This window comes from Phoenix dactylifera, chromosome 9, assembly GCF_051530095.1.
Source record: "Phoenix dactylifera cultivar Ajwa chromosome 9, Ajwa_hap1_PhDact_Kaust_v1.1, whole genome shotgun sequence".
Lineage (NCBI taxonomy): Eukaryota > Viridiplantae > Streptophyta > Magnoliopsida > Arecales > Arecaceae > Phoenix > Phoenix dactylifera.
In genome coordinates this window covers 31,723,434-31,742,563 of record NC_143198.1, presented here as the reverse complement: position 1 = coordinate 31,742,563, position 19,130 = coordinate 31,723,434, and the positions used below count along the sequence as shown (strand labels likewise).

Below are 19,130 nucleotides of genomic sequence, written 5' to 3'. Positions count from 1 at the left end.
GTGGCTGCCTGAGCTCAGCTGCCTTGCCTCCTGCGGCCAATATTACCCTCACGCAGTGTCAGTTTGGGCTCGTGTACCTAAATCTGGGAGTGTACTGCATTCGTTGCCCAGCTGATTACTAGTATATGCAATGCATTCATATTGATGAAGTCTCTGTAGCCTTGTGTATATGTAATGCCCTCGAAAATCGCGGGTTATTCTTCAGCTACAGGATCATCCGACCTTACAGTTCCTATTTCACCAGCCACTAGTTTTTAACCCCATAATTTAGTTTCTAATTATCATTACATCTTATGGAGGGTATTGCTAAAAGTTTAAATTCCAAGATAGTCTTGACACCAAATGTTGACAAAACGTGCTTCCAAGATCCCCAGATGGCATGCATAGCACAGAGGCTCGTTTCTCCGGTAAAACGAATTTAGTGCAGACCGTCTTTGAATAGTTTACTTGTGGGTGTCAATAAACTCTAATTCTGGTTTCCAAAGGACTCCACACTTAATGAAAGTGCAACAGGATTAGCGAACCCCAGTAGAACCGTTAGAACCACACGACAGTTCGTGGTCAAAATTTCGAAGCAGTAAAATTTTGGGCCAACGGAATCCACGTCTTCCACCAGATCAGATATGGTATACACTGCTTCTCAACGTAATACATGTAATAATACACAACGCGTGTTCTTTATTTGACATGGAATAAAAGGAGGAAAAAAGTAGACATTGCGCCAGCTCTACACAACCATCGGCTCACAGTAGAAGTTCGTAATAAGAAGGATGCGTAACTACCAAATTTACCCACAGGGGGTGAGTTTCTTGTTGCCTGCTCCACGAGGATGGTCATCTTTCCAATCAGCAAATTCTCTTGCTTTCTCGACCTCAGCATCCTCGTCCTCGTCCGCTGACCTGGTACCATCCCTGTACCACGAAGAGTTTGCTTCCTCCATGAGCTTGGCATTCCATTCTTGCCATTTCTTCATCATCTCCATTTCACGCAAACCGGCTTCTTCTATGCTCATGGTGGGTAACCTATCAATCCCAAAACCCAAAGTGAGGACACCCAACACTCCAAAGTCATCCACATCTTGCACATCATTTGCATTTAAAGGAAACAAGGAACAAACTATGCAAGAAATATTTGAATCATGATATTAAAGAACAGTGCCTGCGTCATCGAAAAAGCAGAGGATCAAAACAGATGCAGGGTTTGTCAAAGGTCTGTAAACCTACTAGTAAGACTAAAATTTGTGCCCCTTTTCTTCAACAAATTGGTACACAATCTTAGAAACCAAATGCGGTCGAAATCATGTCTGGATTTGTAGTGCAATAACACAACTTGAGCCCATGGGCTGGCAACCTTATTATAATAGCTTGAAAAATAGAGTTTCAGGGTTAGAACCCTAGTACCATTCCCATCTTATTTCTCAAAAAAAAAGTTCTATACCAACATATCTCCAAATATCTTGTAGAATAAAAAAAATTGTACAATAAAAAATGCATTCAATGCATGCATGCACAATGTATATAAAAGGGATATTAGAAGCAAATGCTCTGTAGAATAAGGTCTGGAAACTCAGCTTCGGCTTCAATTTCAGCCAAGTCCGTGAATTTTTGCTCGTTTCAGAAGCTTCGAAAAAAACTTTAGAATAAGGGTGCTATCACATTACAGTCAAAGTCTGCAAAGCCCTAACTCCAACCTAAACACATTGGGCATTCGGATCTTATTTAATGCAAACCCTATCCATCCAAGAGTTGGGCCGATCAGCATCAAGTAGGACCGAGTGGAGATTGGGTCAGGTAGGTTGGGTTTGGTTGGATTGGGTTATGGATCAGACAGAGCTCGGCTCTCTAGTGGATGCTATAATTTGTTAGTTCAATTTCATTCATGCCCTCAAAAGCTGTTCACTAAGGAGAAAGCCTCAGGCTATAAATGATATGTTCTAACATGAGAGAGATAAGTACATCATATACCGGATAAACCATCATTCAGGGTTTGGGTCAAATTGGGTTTATGGACGTCAAAATTCATACCTAAAGTAACATATAATTGGCCAGGATGGGTAAAGTTCCAGTAGACTCATTTACCGGCCTGAGAAATTTCATGGGTCTAGCTTTCAAATTATGCATTCAAAGACCGCATGGCTCAACTAATGTCTAGCTCTGGGGGTATTAGTGACAGCCTTATTTTGAAAGTTCCGCTCTAAGTTTCAAAATTTCAGCCAAAGAAAATAAAAAAATAAAAGAAATATAAGCCAAGAAAGGTTATCACACAATGCTTTAGAGTATTTTGTGTTATATATGTTCTTTCTATGCGGCTTTGGCAATTTTGGCTGAAGTTGATGTTACATATAAGTTAATTTGAGCATGTTGGTAATTCTGTATGGTGAACACACATGCGGGGACATGCATGCGCACACGCGCACGCACACATATACATACATACATACATACACACACATATATATACATATACGTACATATATACTTATATACATATACATATATATCAATGTATCCATATACATATATATACACATACATAATGCATACATATACATACACTTATATACATATACATGTATATCAATGTATCCATATACATATACATACACATACATGTGTATATATATATACATACACATACATATACATACACTAGAGCTGATCACGGGCCTTCTGGCCCGCCCAGCCCGGCTCGAAATTTTTCGGGCTTGGGCATTAAAAAAAGGCCCATGGGTCGGGCCTGGGCAAGAAAAGCGGCCCGACCAAAAAAATCGGGCCGGGCCTGGTCGGGCCATTCTGGCCCATTTCCAGATTTCAAACAAAGAAAAAATCGGGCCTGTCGGGTCGGGCCTATCGGGTCGGGCCTATCGGGTCGGGCCAGGCTAGACGGGCCTAGAACCAGATTTATAAAGTCGGATCAGGTCTGGACAAAAATTTAAGCTCGACAGTCGGGCCGGGCCGGGCCGGGCCCGGGCATAGCCGTCGGGCCGGGCCGGGCCGGGCCGGGCCTGGGCATAGCCGTCGGGCCGGGCTCTACAGCAGAAATTAGGCCCGATGGCTATGCCTAGGCCCGGCCCGGCCCGGCCCGAATTTTGATCAGCTCTAACATACGCGTATATATACATATACCTATATATACATATAACACTTGCCGCTTGACCCTACACAAATTTTAGACAAATTATCAGCAAGTGCAAATTTTACAACTGTCCATTAGACAAATTAGGTCAATAGTCACTACCTTGAGATAGAGAGTAAGCCTTTGCACAATAGCAATGTTGCTCCATTGTGACCTAAAGGTTATGGTTCCAAAACACGGAAATAATCTCTTTGCATGCAGGGATAAAGCAACGTACATCTGACCCACCCTAAACCCCATAATGGTGGGAGTCTCATGCACTGGGACACTCTTTTTCAGTCACCGACTTAGATGATACATTTGTCTTGTATTCCAGTTTAACCCTAAGGTATGGCAGCTCTTTGTGAAGGTAAGAATTTCTTCCCAACAAAATAATGTGCATCTTTACTGCCTAAAGTTGTATGCATTTTCTATGTTCTGTGGTATTGCATGACAATCTTTCATGAGAGGCCATCTATCATCCAAAATTGAAAAAACTTATACTCCAAAATTGAGATGGCTTCATCCCAAAATCGAAAAATATTAAGATTAAAATACTTGATATTTAAGCCTCAGAAGAACTGTGAAGCATACCTGTACCATGGTTGGAAGACTTGTGCTACCATTCTTTCCCTCTCACTCATTAATCTTCCACCCACAAGACTTGCAGGTCCAAATATCAAAGGCTGGTGTTTGTGTTCATGTGCTTGTGAAATGTTTGCTCTCCCTTCAACAACATCCTGAGCAAAAGTTGCGCATGTGATGGGGTCTGCAGGTTTTAGAAATGGTGCTTCACTTGCAGCATTGCGATGCCAAGTTTCAGCTCTTTTTGTACGCTCGTCAAGAATCTCACGAGTAAATTCTTTGTCCCCTTCCTGCCACATAGTTTGGTTAGAGTTACAATAGCCAAAGGAAGAAAAAGAATGAGCCGCTGGTTTGTAGAACACCGCTATCATTAGAAATCTGATCATTCAAAATCAATCACTTGTTTTCCCAAATCACATATATTACCACCACTGTATTATACTCTCTAATAACATAGCACTCTTACCAATAATAATTTATCAATATAATTGGCAATCCAATATGGCCGTGCGCCTTTAAATTAACCACCAAGTTTGGTGTTTGGTATGGACATTTATACACAGTAGCCAAGTTTTAAATAAAGATGGGAGAATTTAGCAATAAAGACTCAAACAAAAGGATTTCACAAGAGATGACATAAAAATTAGGCTGTTAAGTACTGGATGCAAGGAATAAGAAGAATAGATGACAAATCTGAGGGTTATTGAGTGAATCAGTGACTGGTGTGAAGCATGACTCACACCAGAAACTAAGTCCTTAGAGTAGCAACCGAAAAGGAGCGGCATAGTAGATGGAAAAGGTATAAGTGAGGCTTAAATCATCAGAATAGTGTTTAAATTAGCTTTCCAATATATGCAGACATGAGAATTCTTCAATTTTTCTCTCTTTTATTTCCTTTTATTACTTCTATTGGTTTTCAATTCAAATTATCATGGTTTTGTGTTAAGAGTAAATGCTATGAATCTGAAGTCATGCCATGTTTTTCTTCCTTTTACCGTTTTAAATCGCAGTTGGCATATGAGTGAGAAAAGGTCAATGAATTCGGTCAATTTGATTGAGTCAAGTCAAGTCTAGAGATCATACATCTTGAACAAATATCAAACTTATCAAATAGGGCTAGTCAAAGTGGTTGAGATGCTGAAGTGTATGGGTCAAATGGCTGGCATAGACATGTGACAGGTCAGGTGTGGTTCAAGTCAAGCTTGAACCATTTACTAAGGATATCGAAATGACTCGAACTGAGAAGTTACAACCCCTACAATTATGATTAGAGTATCTCTAGTCTAAACAACACTCAGCAGCACTGCTTGCCTCTCCCAAACCCCCACAAAAAATAATAATAAAATAATAAATAAATTCCATTGCATGGTAATACCTTCGATTGTTTTTCTTTCACAGCAAGAAGCATCTCTTCCTCTTTTTTTAGCGTGTCCAGGAGATCAAAAGCCTGTAAGCAAAGAAACAGATGTAAGCATGTATTATTCCCAGAGGAAAAAAAAAAGAAAAAAGGATGGAACATATGTTATAAACTAACAAGTTTAATAAACAATTTGACCAAACCAACCTTACAAAGAGCTAAGGAGATTGTAGTTAGCCATGCCTGAAACATAAACAAAATGTATATTTAGAAGGATGGACAATTTTTATGCAATAGATGAAAAATGTTTTGACATGCACTATACTATGCGTGTAATTGTTGCAAAATTATATCTGCATGTACAACTTAATTATTAAACAGAAAAAATACTCAAATCAAAACAAAACAACAGATAGGATGCTCATATTCTTAAATGCTTGAAATCTAGCTATCACAGACAAATAATCAAATTTCAACATGTATCTGCGTGTCCTATTAGGCGATAGAGGGAAGAGAAAAAAACAAATCTTAGGTGACATAAGAAATGGATATGTTAATCTTAATCACATCTTCTATTAATTTTTCAATATTGTAGAACTAATATGCAATTAGGTATTTTATCTTCTATCTTAAATTTGATAAAGTGCTTCTTAGTTATTAAGTGTTAACTAATGTACAAAGTAATTCATCGTCTAACTTTCGATTCCAAAGATTCCAATAATTGTGTCCGCTTTGATGTGTCCAGTGAAAAGTATATGCTACAAAATTTGATGCTTCCTTGGAAATTGAAGAAATCTACAATCAAAAAAATTCAATAAGCATGGGAAGCGTTTGATGCATGTCTGAATGGCTAATACATGCCAGCAGGGATTCTTCAATCTAGGTGCAAGAGCTCAGATAACATACTTCACTTGTAATAAGAATTGATACAAGATTAATAAAGAAAAAGCAGAAAAAAGAATAAAAAACTAAAATAAATTGTCGAAATAAAGGAACATTACTGCATAGGAAGCAGGTGCTTGGGAGGACCATAGTGTCTAGAAAGATTCCCATTGTGTCTATAAAGATTTTAATTGGGCATGGCATAGTAGATAAATGATTCTGGCTCCAACTACAGTCAATGTATGATAGTGCACCAGGAAATAAAGGCTGTTCATCAAACCTTAGCAACAACAAGTTAAAAGCTAAATTAGCTCATTTGACTGAAAAGATGAAGGTTGCCTCTGAAAATAGCTATTACTCAAGCTGGAAGATGAACTCACTGAATACAGATTTTAGCATCGTAAGATGAGCAGGTGTATGGTAGACTTCAAGATGATTATTTTCTAAATCACATCAATATCAGAGATATGGAGCATCGGAGCAAATTTGGCACTAGCATGGTCGATTACACAAGTGAAGATTCTTTGATATTAAGGCAAAGAAGAGATCCCACTTAAAAAATAAGCAGCACTAGTATCTTTTATGGATACAACAGAAATTTTTCACTGGTCCTTGGAAAGATACAAACTTCTATCTAAATATATCTGACATCAAATAGTCTAGCCAGTTATCAGTGTGGCTACTTTACAAAGCACTACATGCTAACCTATTCAAACATGAGGAAAATATGCAGCTAGCTAGTGCTGATTGTGTACAAGGAGCCAAACAAAATGAAATTAATCTCATTAAATAATGCATTAGCTGACAAGCCAAAATCAGGTATAATAAAAACAAGTGAACAAATGCATGCTTTATAAGAGATCAAAGGTGATCAGTAAGCAGAAATCCTCAAGGTTATAAAACAAACTTAACATAGTAACATCAATATGGCATCAAAATTATGGAACAACCTGAGAAAAAGAAAAAAGAGAATTAGGGGATCTAAATGATTGAAAGTGCTTTACTACAAGACAACTGAAGGCACATCAAGTTTAATAACTAAAAATGGGAAAAGGTAGATAACAATACAAAAAGCAAAATATTCCAGAGAAGTTGATTTAAAGCTCAGATCTGATTCTTCAAATAACAAATGACACCTCAGTAGTTTGTATCTGATCAGATAAGTTTATGTACAATTGGAGCTTCTCTTCTCAAAACATGGAAGCTAACCTCTCTTTCTTCTTCTCCATTGTCATCATGTGCATCCTCCTCCCCAGCTTCAACAGGTGTGGACAGAGCTGTTGCCCTCAATGACCGTCCACGTCTCTCCTTTCTTTCTTTAAATTCTTGCAGCTTTGCTTCTGCAGCTCTCTGCCATTTGAACCTAGCAATCTAGCCCCGGTTGAATCAAAGTGAAAGAAATTGCGCACAATCAGGATAGAGTAATAGTTATATTAACACTAATGTATACTCCAAAGTCCAAAGTGACATTGCTACAAGTTGCATGTAAACTTCTCGTCTAGAATAACCATGAACTATTTCCATTTCTGCATCATGAGTCTCATTTGTTTATAGAGGCTAAAAGTTATCTGATCATCGAGTGATCAAGAAAACAAACAAGTCTCTTTTTTTGAGAAAGATGAACAAGCAGGTCTTAAAATGTTTTACAAAAATGCATTAAAAGATAATCCACCATAGTCTTGTAACATTTTACCTGATCATACACCCAACAGCAGCATACAAGTAGCTCCCTGATTCGGGTCGCTACACTAACCAACCAGAAAAGTAAGCATCACGCACTGTAAGCATGCACATGATGATCTACACCAGCATAGCAACAGCCAAACATTTAAGGCCGTTATAAACCTTAGAGTGTCACCAGCATAGCAACAACCAAACATTTAATGCTGTTATAAACCTAGGGTGTCACCAGCACAGCAACAACCAAATATCTAAGGCTGTTAAATACCTTATATCTTATGTGGAATCAAGGAAAACTCCAACCTTGTTCTGTGCCCTATGCCAAGTTTTGTTCCATGTAGGAAGGCTTGTGGTTGCTAAAGAGAAGTTCCAGAGTCCAGACCAAATGAGTTTGGCTAGAGGGTGATTCAATGACAGCCATCACTTGGATCAAAACATAGAGACACACCCAGTCTGCCGCCCTTATACATTTGTTCCTGGTGCACAGCTTCCTATCTTTCCAAGCTACTCATGCTTACAAGGAAAGTAATCAGCCAGCTGATTGGCTTGCAGGGTTTGAGGCAGATTATAGACTGCAGATTTGGGGGTACTTGTTACTTTTTCAGCTATTGGAGTTAGCAAGAGCTGGAAGTTTTGGTGGCGATTTTATTAGTGGAAATTGGCCCCCCAGGCTATCAAAATGACCAACAGCAACAATGTGAAAAAATCTTCCCTGCAAATATATGTGTCATGCAGGACATGAAGTTGAAATGAAACTGCATATTCTCATTTTATCTAATCCAACATCACAGCAGTGGATTCTTAACTTCTGAGTTGTTATTATGGAGTTTCTTATGTTAGGATGCCTATGCTAAAGAATGACAATCCTTAGCATGTATACAAATTGGGTAATTTCTCGAGTCTTGCTTAAGCTATTCTCACAGTCACAAAATAGTCCATGAAATAGTCCCAAGTTCCAATATAATGGATTTTTCTGAGGCAAAGCCAACTACATAGCAGAGAGTAGCTTTAGAGGGAGATAAGACTACAGATCAATCATATATTTTTACGATGCATAGAGGTGGAATCTGCTACTACACAAAGCATTAATTTTTAACTTGAAGGCAATGCCCAAAGAGTTGAACATACATGAAAAGATCAAAAAATAAATAAATAATTCATATAATAAAAGTAGGTCATTTATATATAAGACATGCTTAGATTAAACACTTAACTAATAAAATGCGAATGTTGACAACTAAGGTGACAAAACTAAGGGCAGCGGAAACTTGTTAACCTTTTGCGATAACATATGTATCTGTATAAACCTTGGAAGAAGTCAGAAAATGATAGACTAGGAGATAGAGAACCTTCAAGTTGCAACAATAACATATGTAAATTTCTACAAAACTATGGTAATAGAAGAAAAACCTTTTTTGACCGTCGAGCTGCAAAAGTATCTGCCCCTTCTTGCCCAGATGTCTCTAACTCATCATCAGGTACAAGCTCTAATGCCTCACAAATTGAAATGAACTCCTGAAATATATACTCATAATGATGAAGAAAACAAGAAAAATCATCGATATAGACCTGAGCATCTGCTAGGCCAGGCTGGGTCCAAGCAAGGCCAAAATCTACTATCAAAACAGATTTTTTGGCCCAAGCCTGGCCCAACATTGGGCCCAAAAGCTGAAGACTGAGATTGGCCCCCTATATATTATTAAGGCCCGGCCCGGCCCGACTGATCTAAGATAAATTGGATCAGGACCGACCAAACCAACAACCCCAACTAGGCCCTACTCAACCTGACCGAGGAGAGACAGAGAGGGAGAAAGGGAGGAAGGCGGTCCTGACAGCTGGCTAGGAGTTTGTGGGGTGAGTGATCAAGTGTGCGCAAGAGAGAGGAGGAAAAGGTGGAGGTCAATTGGGAGAGGGGGTGGGAGGTGCGGGCGGAGTAAGGGAAGTAGAAGGAGAAAGAGAATGGACGAGGAAGAGGAGTGGCGGATAGGGATAGCCTTGGTGTGAGCAAAGGAGAGGGAAGGGAGAACAGGGATTATGGAAAATCGAGTTGGTTTAGGGTTAAAAAATGCTAATCCCAAGCCAGGCCTGCTTTTTGCTGGGCTCAGAAGATTGAGGCCTGGCTTGTGAAGGGCTAAAAAAAAAATCCTGACCCATAAGAAATATAGCTAAACAAAATAGACTTGAAAATGATGAAAAAGCAATAGATGTTGGCAACTGTTGTTTGCCAACAAAAGCATACATGTAAACTTCATATATGGAATAGAAACTAACCTTCAATTGGTCCTGTGATATCTTGGGAACCTGTATCCTATCATCTTGCGCAACTTTTTCTGTCAATTCTCCGAGATAAAATGGAACCTGAAAATACCAAAAAAATATGAAGTCATTAAATCGTTGTTGCGCAAACTTCTGTAAACAAAAACTATTAAGGAAGAAAAGAGTATATAATTTAGCTCATTCCCTATGTTGTAAATATTGAGTCATAGCTTGATGATGTCATTAGCTTCAGTTAATACACCCTTGATGTCCAAGAACTGGACTCTTGTGATTATAACTTCTCAAATTTCAGACTTTTGAGGATAAAAGTAAATTTAAATAAAGAAAGCTGCAAGAGAGAAAATTCTTCCACAAGGAGTCAAGCAATATGACAAGAAATACTTCTAACCCTGTACTTAACAAGAAGGTTTAAGATCCACTTCAACAGCATCACAGTAACATGAGCAAAAGGCATGCCATTAACTTAGGAAACATATATTCATAACTGCAAGTATTTCTAGGATAAATTACCTTTGAGCATTCATTGAATTATATTTCAAAAATCACCTCCCATAACAAGATTATGAATGTAATAGTTAACGTGAGTCCACAAATCAACATGCACTTAATTCAACGTTTAACCACTTGGACAAGAGAATGCAAGAATATGTGCTCCAATTAATATTTTGGTCCTAGACCTTCCAACAGAATAAGGGCATCTCTCTTAATAGGATTCATAGAGGCATATATGTATCATTGATGACGTCTCATCACTACTCCACCTTTAACATTAAGCAACTTGTGGTCTTTAATGAATATTGTAGCCCAGAGAAGATATTGCTCTTCTGCATAGCTGCATCAATTGTACCAGGTGTATAATGTAATTCAGTAAGAACATACAAAGTGTAAGCCAAATCCATTCATCATATCCATGAACTCCAAATACATCAAAAACGTTTGCTATTAACTATATGCCTTTAGTTAGATCCTCTTTTTCTGTACACATGCTGCAAATCACATTTTTCTCCAATGCAATGTAGCTTCTGAAGTTTGTTGCAGTTAACTTTTTTGTACATAAGCAAGTTCATCGTTGACATCTTGTAAATTTCAAAATGCAATACAGTTCATACATACGTACATGCATGCATGCATGCATACGTATAAATCTAGGTTGCATGTACTTATAAATTTTGATAAACCTTCCAATAGGATCCAAATTACTACAGCTAGCAAGTAAAGACACAATGACTTCATGGGTGCAAATCAATTCCAAACAAGCAAGTTTTTTTTTTCAGCATTTTCTCGAATTATAAATTGAATCATGGAAGCAAATTAAGGGCATGTTCTTTTTTCACTCGAAACCCATGAAAAGATTCCCAAGAAATATACAATCCGTGATCAATTCCCACCATCAACATCACTTGATTAAAAAAATTAAACGTTTAATCAATCATCGCAGATATAAAACTCACCAAGAGATATTTCAGATTTGCAGTGCTGACATCGTCCTTCGTCTCATTCGAGGAAAACAATCCCAGCTTGCTTACCATCTCATAGCAGCGGCGCAGGGCCTCGATTCCCTTCCTCAATGTCTCCTAGAAATAAAAATTCACGAAAAAAAAAAACAAGAAAATAACAGCAACTACTACATCTCAGGCCAACAATAACAATAATCAGAGTGCCAAGAAATCCAAGAAAATCCGAGAAAGACAGTCATGTCAGTGCGACACTAGGGAAAAGAAAAAAGGAGAACCTGATCAGCGGAGGATTCGGATGCCATAGAGTGAATCTTCCTTGCCTGCTCGAAGAGCGCAGGGAGCGGCATCTCCTCCATCTTCCATTCCCCCATTGGATCGGATCAAGAACGTGATTCCGATCGAAGGAATCCCTAGAAACCAATCTCCAAGACGATTTGGCGCCGAGCAATAACGATAATGATGCGAGACGAAGACGCCGAGGGAATGGATCACAGGATCAAGGCGCGACCTGGGGACGAGAGATCGCTGTTGTTAGGACGAAATAAACAATGACGAAGAGAAACAGAATCCTGACAATAACAATAATAAGCCCGGTAGTCCGACGAGGAAGCAGCGGAAAGCACTAGAAAGAGGCGAGGGGAAGAGGCCAAAAGTGGGCCGGGTCGTGGTCCAACAATATTTGGATATTCCAGGCTTGAGTCTGGTCTGGCTCAAGCCCGAGGCTGAGCCCGATTCAAAGTCAATTGGGCCGGAGCCAAACCTGATTCGATCCCATTTGGGCCAAAAATAGATTTAGCCCGAACTTTATTGAAGTTTAAGTTTCATACTGTTGCTTCACAAATAAATGAGCAAGCCAAAAACTATGCTTTCTCTATAAGTAAATACTACATGATATATCATTTTCAGCTAAACTCATTTTAATTTGTTCTTTACTTCATTATCATTCTTTCCAAATAACAACATATAAAAATAAATTAGTCTGGGCTTGAATTTGGACCCCATTTCGAACCTTGTTCGGGCTTGGGCTTGGGCTGGGTTGATGACATATTCAAATATGGTCTGAAAAATAAATGAGCTTTATATTTAGCCTAAATACGGTCTGAATTCTTTCAGGCTTAGCCTGTAGTCCAATTTGAAGTTAGGCCGGCTTGAGCCTCTTTCTAACCTTACCTACATAGCACATCGATTCAAGATGGCAAAACAGTCAGTTTCAAAATCGCCTAGCCCAGCATATGCAATTGGTTGGGTCTAGCTGCATCAACGGTAAAATAACTTATCGAAATATGTGTCAAGTGGGGAGACTAAAGATGTAGTAATATGTTGAAATATGTCATTTTGTCATCGAGCTTGTCATTGCGCTGAGTCTATTCACTCAACATACATAATCATAGTATAAATTTGAGATTTTAAATTCTCCAAAAGATTCTTTAGGCCTTACATATTTTTTAGGGCTTTATCATAGAAAATATGCGGTTGTGTCATATAGCCAACCTGAGTATTGAATCCAGGGCGTGATAATTCTCCCATGAAAAGAATATGAAAGACCAATGAAGATGATGACCACACAATCATTTTAAGAGAGGGGCAACCCACTCAATATATGAAAAATGCTTCATTTATTGATACATGGATAAAATCTACCGTCACACACCCAGTGACATGGCTTTCAAGACCCACATGTATGCAACATTATTTATTATTATTTAATCAGGACAGTGTTTTTTTTTATGGTCTCCTTCAATGCAGTCGTTTCTCTTAATAAAAGCCCCCTTTGCCCTACAATGCTGGAACCACAAAACTACAATATTAACCCTCTCTTGCCGAGCAATCTAGAAAGAAATGTAGGGTTTCACCTAAACTTATAGCATCACTTTGTTTTTTTTTTTTTTTTAATTTTCGAGCCGAAGAAAAAAAATATTTATCTTTATATCTCTATCTTCTCTCTCTATATGTAATGAAAACTTTGGCCATGTATGCTATCGCCGACTCTCAAAAATGAAACCTCTGATAAACCTACTAAAAAATAAAATTTATATTTTAATTTTATTAATACGATAAGATGTGTAGAAGGAGCAGTGCAGGGTTAGCATCGATAGTGTAGGTCAAGGTGGTTTAAGCGAATTTCTTTTTATTAGACTGGACCAGGGCATTGGTTGGACCACGTAAATTTCATTATGCATCTCCAAAAAAAATTATAAATAAATTAGATAAATTTTTATTAATTATTTTTGCTCCAGGCAATATTGCTTGGTGGAATAATGAATTTATTTTTGCTCCAAATCAATGTACTCCGATGCCGCTTGGTAGATAAAGGTTCACACCTGTGCCATGTGCGGATCACAGCCGTCTATCTGATCCACCCTCCCAGGAACTCGTTAGATGAAATTATGGTACCCCGCGGAGCAGCGTAACAAGCTTCCCCTTGTCCGGTTGTCCCACCCTTATCTGCTCCTTAACTCTCACTCCCGCCTCTCTCTCGCGAATTATCCATGGCTTCTTTAACTTCCACTCTCGCCCTCGCCCTCGCCTCCTCTCCCGCTGCCCTCCGCCCTTCGTCCCTAGGGTTCCATTCCCTCTCTTTAACCTACGGCATTGGATACCTCCGGCCCCGTCTGGGTGGCCGGACCCCCCCGCGGCCGCTCCCCATCCGAGCCCAAACCCTAGATTTCTCGGGCTCTTTCTTCGAGGAAGGGGGAGATGAGGAGAGGGATGGACCCTCCGGCCCCTCGGCTGCCGCCGCTGCCATGGCGCTGGAAGACAAGGAGGAACCGCAGTGCCCGCCGGGCCTTCGCCAGTACGAGACCATGGCTGTGCTCCGGCCTGATATGACCGAGGACGAGCGCCTCGCCCTCATCCAGAGATACGAGGAGGTAATCACTCATGTATCTTCTCTATTGATCTTATAATAATTTCAGAAGAAGAAAATTCTTTATTTTTTTTTAATTATATTTTCCCCTGGCCTCTTCTGCAAACTCATTCTAGTATTACCCTATGCGAATGTTTTTTTCTTTGCTGTTTGTTCTGTTTGCAGTGTCGGTATATTTCCAGTTAATTTTGCGTTGCTAAGTGTTTTCGTGGCATTTATTTTTTGAAGGCGTTAAGCGAGGCCATGAGTTAGTGATAGAATTACAGACGCAGTTGAACTGTTTGTTAATTTGATCTTGATCAGGGTTTTTGGGATACTCAAAAAATAGGTTTTTATACACCCCAACCCCATCCCTTGGAAAGAAAAAGGTAGCACCGAAGAAAGGAAAGAGCGAGATGGTGGTTTTTGTTGTTCCCGCAAAGCGAAGATCATTCGCCAGGCGAATGAAGTGGATCAACCTCTTTCTTGGTTTATCCTATTTGCTCTATCACACCATTTCTTGGTGTGGCTTGCCGCATATAAGGTTTATCCTGACCAGAAAGAGCCGTTCTGCAACTATGCCACTATGGGCGACGACATAGTCATAACAGAAGGTAAGGTGGCTCAGGCATACTCGCAGTTGTTAGACAAACTGGGTGTGACAATATCCACTCAGAAAAGTGTCGACTTCTAAGAGGGGTTGTCTCGAGTTCGCCAAGCATTTCATGGTCTCAGCTCCCAACTCATCTGTAGAATGAATTGGACCCCTATGTTGATGATCTACTAGTTGATTCAAGATCTGGATGATTAACCCCATTTAACTAGTGCCGAAATCGGTTGGGAATCTGAAATGACGACACAACACAAGCCGCCATACCCCCAGAGGCTCCGCTTTACCGCGAATCCACTCTGGTTTCGTCCCGAACCTCCCCTTGACCCATCCTCTTTGATTCTGATTGTGGGGCATTCAATGCACTTGATGTAGACCAGAAAGAAGAGGCTTTCCCGAATTCTCCAAGTCACCGACATTGCATGTGGAATCTCCGCTCCAAAAGGGGAGTCCCGCCTTAAACTAAGAAGTGTTGACACTCAGGTGGACACTGAGATCGAGTTTTTTTTTCGAACAAGAGAGCTTACCTTTCTCAAGCAATGCAACGAGAACCTGGAGGCTGTCCTGCGCCTGAATGGGATGAATGTCTCGGCAGTTGGGTACTGACTGAACCCTCAACACGCCTGCAATAGAAAGTTGATAATATGGATGACCAACAGAAGAGGGAAGGAGCCAAGCTCGACCATTTAGGTAGGCTACGGGGGAGATTTTTGAAAAGACGAAAAGAAGAAACTGGCTTACGGGTTTAAGGAAGTCGCTTACGGGCTTAAGGCAGCTCGGGACTCTAGGGCGAGAAGAAGCTTTTCCCGCATTCCTGTTGAGAATGGTCTCTTTGCTCTTCGCCCCTTGTCCATTCCGCGCTTACTTGCCAAAGCTTGTTCGCCCACTCTTCATTCAGGGTGGTTAGAACCAGGGGAGGATCTTCCACCTTTTGGGTCATAGCACCAACACCTGAACACTTACGCTCAGTCTCACTTGCTCTATCTGCTCGTCTTGACTGATTGGACCCTAATTTCTTGTCTCTTATGCCCAGCTCGGTTCACTCTCACTGATGGAAAACCCTAGATCTCCATAGGAAAGCCTGAGCAAAAAGAGGGAATCTCTGAGAGAAGAAGCACCCTTCCACGAGGGGGAAGCTCTCAAACGTAATAGCTCCTGTCCTGAGCTTTTTAGATAGTTCACTCTGCTTCGGGCCGGCTTTCGAGTTGAAACTCCGCTCCTCGGCTTAAGAGCTTTAATAGCTCCTCTTCGAAGGTTTCTGGAGTGTTCCGGCATCCTGCCAATTAACTACCGCCAGCCTAAGCCTATTAGTTAGTATGGAAAAAAGAGTGACGTGATAGCGTGATCTTGAGCTGGAGAGAAGGTTTTCGAGGTGAAGGAGTAGGAGATCAATCTCCAATTATGTACGTCCACGATGTGACGCGAAATGTCTGGCAAAGCACTGGCAAGAAGGGAGTCATTTTCAATGGGTAAGATGGTAAGATGACATTGCACTACATAGGTTCTGGGACCCTAAAGATGATTGACAAATACTTCTTGAATTTTGAGTGTGACTCAAAATAAACAGTTACAAGGCTTGGTTTGTATAATTCTACTAAATTTACTGAGAAGATGAAAGTGTGTCTATATGCGAGGACTGCAGGCGTGTGTTTGGTCTCAGGTGTGCGTAGATCTTGGGTACTTATACGGGGCCAAGGAATCCAAATAACATCTTTCAGCTAGCCTTTTTAAGTGAGATCCTAGGCCACTACACTAAAAGTCTAGAACCTAGAAATTTGGAAAAGTTGAAATAGTAATTCAGTCTCTGTGAAAGATAGGGAGATTAAGGAATCAAGCAAGCAAGGATAAGTTTGGTGGGTCTTAGAGATCTAAATTATAAGTTCTAGTTTATAGGGCAGTCTGCAAGGGTACTCAGAATATAGAGCATAGAGCGAGTCAATGAGAGTATGGATCACATGTATCAAAAGAAAGGTAATTCATTTTGGCGAAAAGAAGGGACATTAAGGAATTAGGAAGCAGACATATTGAAGATTTATTTAACATGAAAATTAGTAGAGCATTGGATTGAAATGTTCACAGTCAAGAAACTGTATGCAAGACCGTAGTGATGCACATATTACAGTGAGCATACATGAACAATCATTAACTTGTCGCCGAACATGTTTGGAATTTTGGAAAGAAATGAATTAATTACAGATACTCCACCCTGGAAGCTTTTCCCCTTAACATATTGAACAGAGTCCATCCACTCATCATTAAGATATCTTTCTAATTTTCCATTTTATTAATTGAACATCCTTGCGAAGTCTAGCCTGTTGTGCCCCTCTAGTTTGGCTTTAGGCCCTTTCTTTTCTCTAAAAGAATACTAGAGATAAGACATTAGGTTCTCTGAACACATCCTTTCTCCTACCAAGGATTATCATGTGTTAGTATTTCTCTGATGCTAGATTTAAGCAAAGATTTATTCAACATGTTATGACGTAGGTGTTTAGTTTCTCCCTCATGTGCATGTCCAAGGAATTTTGCTTATGCTGTTCAAGGAGATTAATTGCACCTATCAATAAAAATATTCATTAAAACCTCAGCCTCACGTGCCTGAGTGTGCCACTTCAATCCTCAGATTAATCCAATTAATTTTTTCTTTAGCAGCTATAGCTTACCAATTTGTGAGCCTCGCACGACAAGCAATTTTGTGCAAATGGAGGGCAAATCACACTTTGATGTAGAAAATGAAAGATTTGTAAGGACATTACGTGCTGACAGCAGGTATTAAATACAACCCATTATGCATTTACAAGATGGTTGGCTGTACATTTGGCGAGCAGCATTTGCAACAACTCCTATTATGTTATCCTGTTTGAGGGAGAGTTTATTGTTGCACAAAGACTTCATTTTGTGGTGGTTTAGTTGACCTCAGAAATGTGGTGCTTCTTTTGGTTAGCTTGGTAAACAAGGTAGCTTGATGTCACTATGAAATCTGAAGGAATGAACTTGGCAAAAACTGTTAACCAAAGGAAAGGTCTCTGTATGCTGAACAGAAGCTAACAACCATGGGTTTGGGTATCAAGCCACACCAATCTGTACCAGCAGGGGCATGATATCCAGTATGCCCATTGTACTGAGCGTCGATACCAAAAACTGTAGTGTACCTACAGTGCACTGATTGGATTACTAGTACAGGTTCCAAAACTGGCACTTAAAACCTTGGTAACAACACCATAGTATTTTGGATGCAGTTCAGAATGAAGGTTCCAGCGAGTTTGAGTTGTTTCCAAATTATCATTCTCCATGTTTCGCTGGTTGCTTTTGGAATATCAATAGCTGTGTGTTGCAATAGATTGTTTGGTGGTGTTTGCCTGACTGACTTCATTTGACAGCTGATATAGTTATGAGTAAATCTTAAATGTTCAATCATGCATGTCTTTGCCATTATGCTCACTGAGCCCAAAGAGAGCATTCTCCAAACCTTGCCATCAGATTATGAGATTTTATAGTTGGAACTAAATAGTCTTGGAATTTCCTGATGCTTTTTCCTATAAATCCTGCTAACTTTGTGATTGGCAGTATAACATTATTAAATTTATTTGTTGTAATAATTTATTCGGCCTTTACCTCACCATTCTTGATGCGCAATATGAATCAATTTTGTAAGTGGCTCAGTCATGTCAATTTGTTTTTTCGGTGGTATATGTTGCAGTTGCTTGTTGCAGGGGGTGGCATGTACGTGGAGGTCTTTAACCGCGGAGTGATCCCACTTGCATACAGCATAAAGAAAAGGAACAAGGCAGGAGAGAGCAACACATACTTGGATGGCATATACCTTCTCTTCACTTATTTCACCAAACCAGAATCCATGGCTGCACTGGAGTCCCGGCTCAATGCTGATGATGATGTCATCCGGTCATCAACCTTCAAGATACGCAAGCGGAAATTGTAGAATCTCTTTTCACAAGAGGGAAAATGGAAAGAAAAAAAGGTTAATAGGTTGCACCGATGTAAGCCTTGTTCCTTCTCTGCTTCTCTTCAAAATTTGTACATATTCGGCTTTTGTTAGGACTATATGATTTCTTCAATGAGGAATCTGAACCATCATGCTTAGGCAGTTGTGCTATAGTTGTGGATTGGTGTTATTGGCTTGAGTTCTGGTACTTCATATTGCCATCAATTGGAAAGTTGTCTTGTGCTTTGCTTAGCAAGTAATAATGAGGTTGCAGGTCTAGTTTGGTGGCTGCTAGTTGGAGCAAATCTTAAGCTTAGAAATTTTTTAAATGTGGTTGTGCTGTAAAAATGTTCATGCGCCAGGCAAATCATAAATATCACTTA

General features: G+C 39.8%; 2 protein-coding genes across 2 annotated transcripts; one reads left to right on the top strand and one right to left on the bottom strand.

Annotated features, from left to right (window-relative positions):
• Positions 1–583: 583 nt before the first annotated feature.
• Positions 584–11,952, bottom strand: LOC103719122 (PP2A regulatory subunit TAP46). The gene is made up of 9 exons (XM_008808206.4): positions 11,628–11,952; positions 11,347–11,469; positions 9,890–9,976; positions 9,029–9,133; positions 7,148–7,309; positions 5,264–5,299; positions 5,075–5,146; positions 3,709–3,989; positions 584–1,022 (listed from the first exon to the last, which is right to left on the bottom strand). The coding sequence occupies exons 1-9, from the start codon at positions 11,721–11,723 to the stop codon at positions 788–790; spliced, it is 1,197 nt and encodes a 398-aa protein (XP_008806428.1). The 5' UTR covers positions 11,724–11,952; the 3' UTR covers positions 584–787.
• A 1,855-nt stretch (positions 11,953–13,807) lies between these two features.
• LOC103719111 (Translation elongation factor EF1B/ribosomal protein S6 family protein) lies at positions 13,808–18,972 on the top strand. Its single transcript, XM_008808190.6, has 2 exons — positions 13,808–14,222; positions 18,505–18,972. The coding sequence occupies exons 1-2, from the start codon at positions 13,842–13,844 to the stop codon at positions 18,742–18,744; spliced, it is 621 nt and encodes a 206-aa protein (XP_008806412.1). The 5' UTR covers positions 13,808–13,841; the 3' UTR covers positions 18,745–18,972.
• The last annotated feature ends 158 nt before the right edge of the window (positions 18,973–19,130 follow it).